This window comes from Eschrichtius robustus, chromosome 10 (assembly GCF_028021215.1).
Source record: "Eschrichtius robustus isolate mEscRob2 chromosome 10, mEscRob2.pri, whole genome shotgun sequence".
In the NCBI taxonomy this organism is placed as follows: Eukaryota; Metazoa; Chordata; class Mammalia; order Artiodactyla; family Eschrichtiidae; genus Eschrichtius; species Eschrichtius robustus.
The window spans coordinates 118,215,441-118,225,015 of record NC_090833.1 but is presented as its reverse complement, the minus strand read 5'-3'; the positions used below and the strand labels follow the sequence as shown (position 1 = coordinate 118,225,015).

General features: G+C 40.6%; 1 protein-coding gene across 1 annotated transcript in view; it reads left to right on the top strand.

The window, feature by feature from the left end:
• The first annotated feature begins 231 nt into the window (after positions 1–231).
• ANXA10 (annexin A10) overlaps positions 232–9,575 on the top strand; it is a 49,098-nt gene continuing 39,754 nt past the window's right edge. Inside the window, exons 1-3 of the mRNA XM_068554041.1 lie at positions 232–244; positions 2,236–2,627; positions 4,584–4,862. Of these exons, the coding sequence (XP_068410142.1) occupies positions 232–244; positions 2,236–2,627; positions 4,584–4,862 (684 nt within the window). The remainder of the gene's footprint in view (positions 245–2,235; positions 2,628–4,583; positions 4,863–9,575) is intronic.

The window sequence follows — 9,575 nt, the reverse complement described above, 5'->3', positions numbered from 1 at the left end:
TAAACCTCGTTTCATCTGTAGCAATAGTACCAACCTGGCTTGTGTGTATTTTTGATTGTTTGTTTAATTCCTTGGAGTTCAGTAGTGTAAATTAACACGATTTTGGGGACATACTGGAAACTCAATGGGTGCTGACTATTGGATTGGGGTAGTAATAGTATTGAACTACTTCTGTTCTTCACTTGACTTCCTTGCACTGATTCAGCTTCATTGGGCTGAATCATTCTTATCATGATTGAAAAGGGTATGTAGGTGGTATCTTCTTCTTTTGCCCTTTCTTTTAAATTACAGTTTGCTGGATTTAAAACTTTTGAATCCTAAATTGTTTCCTCTGAATTCTGGAAAGACTGATCAAATGCCTTCTAACATTTAATTCTGTGCAAGAGAATTCTGATCCCAGTTTGATTATTTCCTTTGTAAGCAAACTTGAATATGTTGTCTCTTAAGTGTTGATTTTTTCATTAATATTCCCCAATACAGATGGTCCCTTTTCATCACATCACAAGAATGTGATTCTTTCGTTGTCTGAATTTTTTCTACTTTTTCTTTTATTATTGTTTTTCTTCCATTCTCTCTCCCAGCTGTATATACATTAAATATAATGTCCTAAATTATGTCTCCATACTTTATTGTTTCTTCCATAATTTATAATCTCATCGCCATGTCTTTTTTCCGTTTATTCTGAAAGACCCTAGACAGAATTATCAAGTAGCAATAATCTCCTTACAATCCTCCTTAGGTGGCATCAGTCACGTGAAATTCTTCTATGATCTTTTACACTATGAAACATACTCTTTCTGGTAACTTCAGTGACTTTCTTGATTTACTTATAGAACAGTAATACCCATTGCCTTTTATTTATCCAGACAGAATGTTACTTCAGATTTCCTCATTATATCTTATCAAATGCTAACTTCCCCAAAACAGCACCAAAACACTCCGAGGACGAAGCACATCTAAGGGGAAGGTCTACCTTGATGATCTTAATAGCATCTCAGAGGGGAGGGGGAACAGCAGGATATTTATGAGGTTTGGGGGGTTTGGTTTAAGTGTATCTCTTGATGAGGGGGGGGCCTGACTGGGAATGAGCAAGTTTGTGATGAAGAGTTTAGGATGGGAGGACACGTGGAAACAAGGATTCCAAGGTGACTGTTAATTTTCTGTTGCTGCTATAACAAATTACCACAAGGTAGTGGCTTAAAACAAATGTATTCTCTTACAGTTCTGGAGGTCAGGAATCTGAAAACAGTTTTACCAGGCGAAAGTGGGGCTGTCAGCAGGGCTGGCTCCCCCTGGAGGCTCTGGGAAGGATGGCCTCTTCGGCTTTTCGAGCTGCCAGAAGTCACCCACATCCCTGGACCATGTGTCCTTCCTTCATCTTCACAGCCAGTATTGTGGCACCTTGCTTTCGGCTTCCTGTCACCTTCTTCTCCTGTAGTCAAATCTCCCTCTGCCCCCCTCTCATAAGGGCAGGTGGGATTATATTTACAGCCTCCCAGGTTAATCCAGGATAATCTCTCCATCTCAAAATCCTTCACTTAATCACACCAGCAAAGTCCCCTTTGGCAGGTGAGGTAACATTCGCAGATTCCAGGGTTTAGGAATCGAATATCTTGAGCTTTCAAGAGTAAGCAGTCATTTGATGCCATCGATTTTACTCTAATGAGGTTAAGTTTTATAGTCTTCTACTACATATTACTAAGATAAAGTTTACAGTACCTGTTATTAAGATAAAGTTATCATCAATTTCATCTTCCTACACAATTGTTTCCTCAAAACATACAGTCTCGTGAGTGAAGACGCTCTTGGATGGTAATCATAAGAGGCTGTGTGGGTGAATCCAGGTTCTTCCATGCTTTTCTTAAACTCCTTGACATCCATCTACTAAGCTGTAAAGATTTTACAGCAACTAATTTAGTAATTGGTTCGTAGTCATAAACACTTCTGCATCTATCTGAAAATATAACTCAGCCTATCTTAATATTAGTAGCTGTGGTAGACATCAGATCATTCAGCTTTATTTTGATTATATGATAGATACATATTTCCTTTGCAAGTGTAACCCAGATGTAAGCTGCAGTCATCCTGTCCTTTACGACTCGAATTAAGTTCACAAAAATTCTTCTCCCGGTTACTCTTTCTCCCTAAAGATTCTTATCTGAGGCCAGAGGAACACAGGGAATAAAGATCAATGGTTCTCTCACTCACTTTAAGTGATGTTTCCATTTCTTTTAGTTCGTGTGGGAGACATCCAGCCAGCCCATGTATGCTTTCCCTTCTCAGTGGCTGGAGACCCATCATGGGACAACCCTAATTCCTTCCCTCCTGCAAAATACCATCAAGAGAAAGCCATCCCCACCAACACTGTGCCTGGCCCCCTGCCACGTCCCATGCCAGCCCTGCTCCCCGTGGCCGGCAGCAGGCTGGCAGAACCCCGGGGGCTGCCACTCTGTGTGCCCAAAAGCGCCACCATGAGGGAGGGGTGGGGCGTGCAGGCAGCAGCTCAGACCTTCAGAGGGACTGGCCCACACATACGAGCTGGACAGCCGGCCTCCTGCCCGCTCGAGGACATGGTCTGGGTGGCCTGCATCTGGAGCTGGAGCTGGACATGCCAACTGCCCTGCCAGGTGCCGGGCCAGGGTGTCTGCTCTGCCTGGCACCGTTCTTGTCCATAGCGGTCACCAAAAGAGACAGAAAACAACGGGGGTTCATGATAACAGGGGGGGGTCTATACTGGGGTTCTACTGAAGTTAAATATTAGACATTCTGTTCTTAAATGCACTTTGGTGACCCAGCTAATGGGAAGCTATTTTTGGCTGTCTTTCTCTAATTTCCTCAATCCCTCCTTCACACACACACACACACACACACACACACACAGACACACAGACACACAGACACACACCCCTTTCTTTTTCTCTTAGAATTGGTATAAGAAGAACAACTTATGCTTTTAGAACTTTGGTTTTACCCACAAGATCCTTTGCAAATAGAGATATTTTTCAGTTGCAAAGATGAATAAAGGGCCTCAATCGTACATGTTATTTTACATCAGTTTCAGCTCTAAGGGAAAGGGCTCCAGCCAGGGAGTTAAATCTGGATTTCAGTGTCAGCTTCACGACGCACGACCCGCATGGCTTCAGACAACTTAGCCTCAGAATCTCCTCATCTGTGAAATAAGCTTAGTATCACCAGCTTCACAAGACCGCTGAGGTGATTACCCAGGAAATGCAGGTGAAAATGCCCAGAGCACAGCCTGCTTGTATGAATAATGAATTTTTAAGCTGCTGGATGAGAGCAGATGTCTCTGAGTCCATGTATTTTTCTATTTAGTATTTTATAAACATTCTTAGAGCCCACTTTCTACCTAAGGTGCTGCCCTAAATGCTTTGAAAAGCAAGAGAAGAAGTGTCCCTGCCCTTCAGAAATTGAAAATTTAGGGGAAAAGGCAAATGCAAAAAATGCAAGGCCGTGGTCAACAGAGGTGCAAAGTAAACCATAGGTAATACTCGATAAAACCTGGAAAGACCCCACATAACAGGTGGAATTTGAGTTGAGTCCAGAGTTTGGCTGGAATGAGAGTAATTCTGCATCACTATCCATTCGTGTTACTTGTCATACCTCATCCCGAACTGTTTCCTGGAAATCCAAATATTCTTCCTTTATTCACGAGAACAGTCCAATCTCTAAATTTGCACAACCACTCACATTCAGGTCCGTTTTCCACAAAACAAAGGACGCCCAGTTAATGAGACTTACTCCTCTTGGAAACCTGGTAGAACTAGGAATGGATATTTTCTGCTGTGCTCCTGGCACTTGAGCAGGATGTCCTGCAGCTCTGGCACCAGGAAGAGGGTAGACAATTCCTGGGGCGGCAGGTGGGGGTGGGGGTGGTGGTGTCAGGAAGGACTCCCTGCACAGAGGGCCCTGGAGCCATCAGTTAAATCCTGAACAGATGTTCACGGTGGAGTCAGAGGATGCGAGTGTGTGTGGAGATGGGCACGGGTGGAGAACAATCCAAACAGAAGGGACAGAAGGGACAAGGCCACAGAGTCACTCAGGGCTGGGGTGTGGGCTGTGTGTCGTGTATAGGAGCCGAGAGGTTCAGGGCGAGAAAGTAAGGCACAAACCCACGCAGATGGTCAGGGACCAGTCCTGAAGAGCACTGTTCACACTGCTAAAATATCCAATTGAGTCCCACAGTCATCTATTCTCAGTCATGGGAACGAGATGCCGCGAACACTGAAAATACTCCCATCAAGACCAACGAGCCAAAGCTCGAACGTCTTTTTCTATTCTATACACTCACGTTTTGCCCAATATATGATATTCTCACCCCGACCTATGACCATATACTCTGTTGAGTGGACGACAGAGAAGTGTCCTCAAGGCTAGCATACTGGGATGTGTTTGTAAACCTAGGTGCTCCCGGGGATGTTTCTTTCATGTGAAAATCAACCATCCCGTGGGCCAGAGCGGAAAACAAATACTGAGAAGTACTGCTCTGGGCAGGAAGGCCTTAGGCAGAGAAGGACACAGGACGTGTCTGATCTTGCGAAGGACCATTCTGGCTGTGGGAACAGCTCGTTGGGTGCGACCCGGGGGAAGGGGTAAAGGGGGCAGTAGCAGAGGTGAAGACAAGGGGGCCCTGTGGAAGGTATTGTGGGGAGAGGACGGACAGGATTGGACTGAAGGACACACTCGTGGAAGATGAGAGAGGGTGTGTTAAAGCACTGGTTAATCAGCCCCCAGGGCTGGTCATGCTGAAGCCACTGAAACCGTTCAGGAAGCTCTTGTCAGACAGAAGTCAAAGGAGACTGGGGTTCAGGGCGTCTGGAGATCCAGGGACCAGTGCCCCAAAGGTGAGTATGTGCCCTATGGAAACGGAGGCCCAGGACTTCTGTAGGATTTCCTCACAGGGCTCCAAAAACCCTCAGTTCACTGGAAATCTAAGAATCTCCGTTACACCGAAACAAAGCTGAATTATTCGCTGAAACCCACATGCAGGCAGGTGCCCAGTCAGTCCAGCTGATATTTCAAGTCCAAACTCTTTAGGTTCTCAGGCTGTCGGGATGAGGGTGACTTAAAAGCCAGATGAGAGAAAGGACTACAATGTGGGTGTTGAATAAGAAGCAACATGGGTTTATGGACCCCGGGCCCCTGGGTCACTATGAATAAATGAAATATGCATTATCAATGTACCTATTGACGTGAGATGATGAACATATTTTTATCAACTTCATGAGCCATCTATATGTGACTTTTCCAGTCTGTATTCAGTTCCAGACAATAATTTTGAAATTCTTCTGTCAGTTAAAGAAATCCGTTCATTACTTACTCAGGAGGTAGATTCTGGAACCAATTTTAAATCTACAAATCACTCATGATCTCCTGCATAGTGAGTTCATGAGGCAGTTTATTCTGTCGTTTAAAATGGGAGTGTTTTTTATTCCTCTGTCAAAACCTAAATTCACAAATGACTAGAAGCAAAGATTATATTTTGATTACCTTGTGGTGAGAATTCAAATGGAAATGACAGACACTGGAACTTATTTTGCCTGCGAAAAGTGATACTATTTCTAAATCTGACCATTTTCAAGGTAAAAAAATAATTTTACCATATACACATTATTTTCATGTCACATTGGAAAGTGTCCACTTTTTCAAAATTTCCATTTTGCTCTAAGATGTGAACAAATTAGGAACACGTACATTAAAAAGGACTTTGCTTTAAAAGGTATACACGCTGAGAAATACCTGACACAACAGTCTCTTACTCTTTCAAAAGGTTAAACTAACGTGACTGGGTTAACTTAAAATACACCTCAAAAATTAGTAAGTTAAATTACACTCGGTCAACAGTCAAACTGCATTCATCAAGAACACACAGTTTGCTTCAGTTCAGGTGTACATTATACCTGCTAGAGGTTCTGAATTAGCCATGCCTACAACCTCTATCACTTCTTTTGGTTTCTTTCTTTACGTGGCTGTAGAGTGGAACTCCAATCAGATTATTTCACTCTCTTGCTTAAAAAAACACTCGATGTCCCTTGGTTATCACGTGACAGCTCACCTCTATCTTTGCTTCTCACCCGAGTCACTGTCAAGCCAGACGTGCCCCATTAACTAGGACCGTCTCCCACCCCACACCCTTTTCTCCAGGTCAATTCTCATTTGTCTGATTTGTTTGTCTCTCTTCAGTTTTCCTAATACAAACAATAAATACGATCAGTATAATGATTTCAAGAATCTGCTTAACTCATGTACATTCTGTATTTGTTAAAAAAAAACAAAAACAAAAAGAAAGTTTATCACATTAATTATATATAAAGCCAGGTCATTTGGCCAAAAATCTCATTAATGAATTTTTTTAAAGCAATCATTTAACTTAAGTGACATCACCAGTGAATGAGAACATTTTAAAAAGATGTCTCACTGCATAGAAAATCATGTATAGTTTTGATGTACCCTCTGCAGACAAGGGACATAAAATATAATTAGAAGGATAAGGAATGAAGCCACAGAACAACTACTTGTACGGCAGCAAATTATAAAACAATACTGTACTTGACATAGGCAAAGCCCCAACTTTAAGAACTGTATCAAAACTGATCTACGAAATAAAAACCGACTCACAGACACAGGGAACAGACTTGTGGTTACCAAAGGGGAGGGGGAAGGGGAGGGATGGACTGGGGGTTCGGGATTAGCAGACGCAAACTAGTATATACGGGATGGATAGACAACAAGGTCCTACTGCAGAGCACAGGGAACTCTATTCAACATCCTGAGATGAACCATAATGGAAAAGAATATAAAAAAGAATGTATATATATGTATAACTGAGTTACTTTGCTGTACAGCAGAAATCAACACAACATTGTAAGTCAACAGTACTTCAATAATAAAAAAAAAAAGAACTGTATCAAATAGAAAAATGTAAGATACTAATGAAAAATAAAAGGGCCGTGAGTGGTAGGGAAGTTTAAGAAGCTCTCAGTGTAGACTGACGTCATCAAGGAGCCTGGTGTTGGGTGTGAGGATGCATAGAATGTGGCCGAGCACAAATACTGGAAAACAGTCCCAAGAAAATCGAGGAATACATACCGACAGGTATATTGTAATCACTTGAAAAAAGTTTTATGGCCCAAAGCAATTAATCAATCAATTAATTTTTTCAAATAATTGTTTAATTCAGGGGACAAACTTAAAACTGGTAACTGAACTGCTTCCATAGCTTAACTGGTCAGTTCAGTCAAAATGGTGCCTGACGGATGGTGATTGTCAGGGACGATGTTGGTCAGAGGTACAAACTCCCGGTTTTGAGGTGAACAAGTCCTGGGGTGTCATGTGCAGCACGGTGACTCCAGTTTTCTTTTTTTTTTTTTTTTTTGAATTTTATTTTATTTATTTTTTTATACAGCACGTTCTTATTAGGTATCCATTTTACACATATTAGTGTACATATGTCAATCCCAATCTCCCAATTCATCACATCCAGTTTTCAACACTGTCTTGTATACAGGAAAGCTGCTAGGAGCGTAGGTCTCAAATGTCCTCATCAGAACAAAAGGGACATGCAAGGTGAGGGGTGTATTAACTCACCTTACCGCGGGGATCACTTCACAGTGTACACGTGGATCAAGTCACATTGTACACCTTAAACTTGCACAATGTTACATGTCAATTATATCCCAATGAAACTGGAAAAATATGACCATTAAAAAACAAAGTCAGCATCCCAATGAGAAAATAAGTAAAAGGAACACTAAATACGTGTCTTACATGGAATAACGTTGCTCACTTGAGCTTAACTGAAGTATAATTGACATAAAATGAATATAATGATTTAATACGCTATATAAATGGGCATGAATGACAAATACTATAAAACTATTTCCTGAATTACTAAACATTCACAATTATTTTAAAAAAAACATTTTTAGTGTATTCGTTTAAGGCCAATTGATAAGGAGATAATTTTAAGTGGCAAAGGATATTGGAACTGTAATAAATAAATAAATGAATAAATAATTTTTGCATTATACTGTAAAAATATATTGTACTAGTAGTCTATATAAGGATTAAAAAAACTGAAGAAAAAAACTGTGGACTCTTATTTCACATACAAATTGTGCCTGATAAATCACTATAGACAGTTCTAACTTTATGTATAACTTTCAGAGCTTTTTTTTTTCTTTTTTCTATCTTTCATTTGTTTTTTTGTGCAAAAGATAAACAGTTTCATTTTGTAGCACATACTCCAGTAGAAAACTGGGGGATCCTAGCCTGGCCAGGAATGAAATATTCTGTTTTGTGATGGACATTTCCATACTCGGTGCTGAAATTGCCTAGATAACTTACACGTATTTAACAGTATGTCCCATTGTTTTCAAATACATTTTCTCTTTTATACTTTAAAACAGTCCTTTGGTTGAGAGCACACAGCAAGACTAAGGTCACCAGGCATTGAATGGTACTGCCCCTCCAGACTTGTCCAAACAAGCCTTCTAACTGCTGACACAGGGAACTAAAGTATCCCTTTCCCATGCCTCAAAAAACCTTTAATATTTCCAATGAAAAAAAAAAAAAAACCAGACAAAAAGGATTTAGTAAAAGGCAGTGACAAATAGCAGAAAAGAAATTTTACATTTAAAGGCATGGCTCTTCTTTCAAAAGTTTAAACCTTAAATTTCTCTAGGGTTATAAGATTCAAAACAAAATGACTGAGGTGAGGAGAACTCAATCAGGAAATTTATTTTAGAATCTGATCTCTGAACTTAATTTAGTAAATATAAGAAGAATCATAGTCTATTTTCCTAATAGAATCTCAGCCAATGGGACTGGCTAGTGAATAAGGGAGATAAAATTTATGATGTCTCCTAATAAATAGCTTCTAGAATCAAGGGTTGACTCAAGAGAACTTAGTTTCTGGATCATTGCCCAATAAGCTTGAAATATTAGAAGCAAATTGGACATTGGTTTGTAAACACAGGCACGGGCATCATAAGATGCAAACTGTGTTCATATTTTAATGACATATTTCCGTCCGTCTAGGATTTAAGAAGAATGTTTCACTAATTTGGTTGTACTTCCACGTATGAAAATATGTCCATATTACAACTACTATATGGTTTCCAGTCTACTTCAAACAGGCAGCTTCCTGTTTATTAACATCAGTCAAGTGGAATACAAATGGAATTGAATTCTTAGTTTTAACTCAAGTGAACAGTTTTCTTAATCCCCCAAAAATCTTTTCATAAATATTTTGGCATTGGTATATGCATATTTCTTGGACTAGAAGTTAGGTCCAGTCTTTGGCTCATCAATTAATTAATTTTCTGCTGTTAGATGATGGGCCCCGGAAAACTTCACCTTCTGCAAAAGAGCTCAGTGAACCTGCCTGCTGAAGGCCTGGAGACCCGTTTTCTACAGGAAGACATTTTTCCCAATGTTTCTGGGCAAACTCACGACAAACAGGGGAGAGCACCCCTTTTTAATACACTTTGGTGGTCTGAGTGTCATCCTACACAGCCCAGTCCTGCTGGCTCTGTCTCAAATAAGCGACTCAAAGC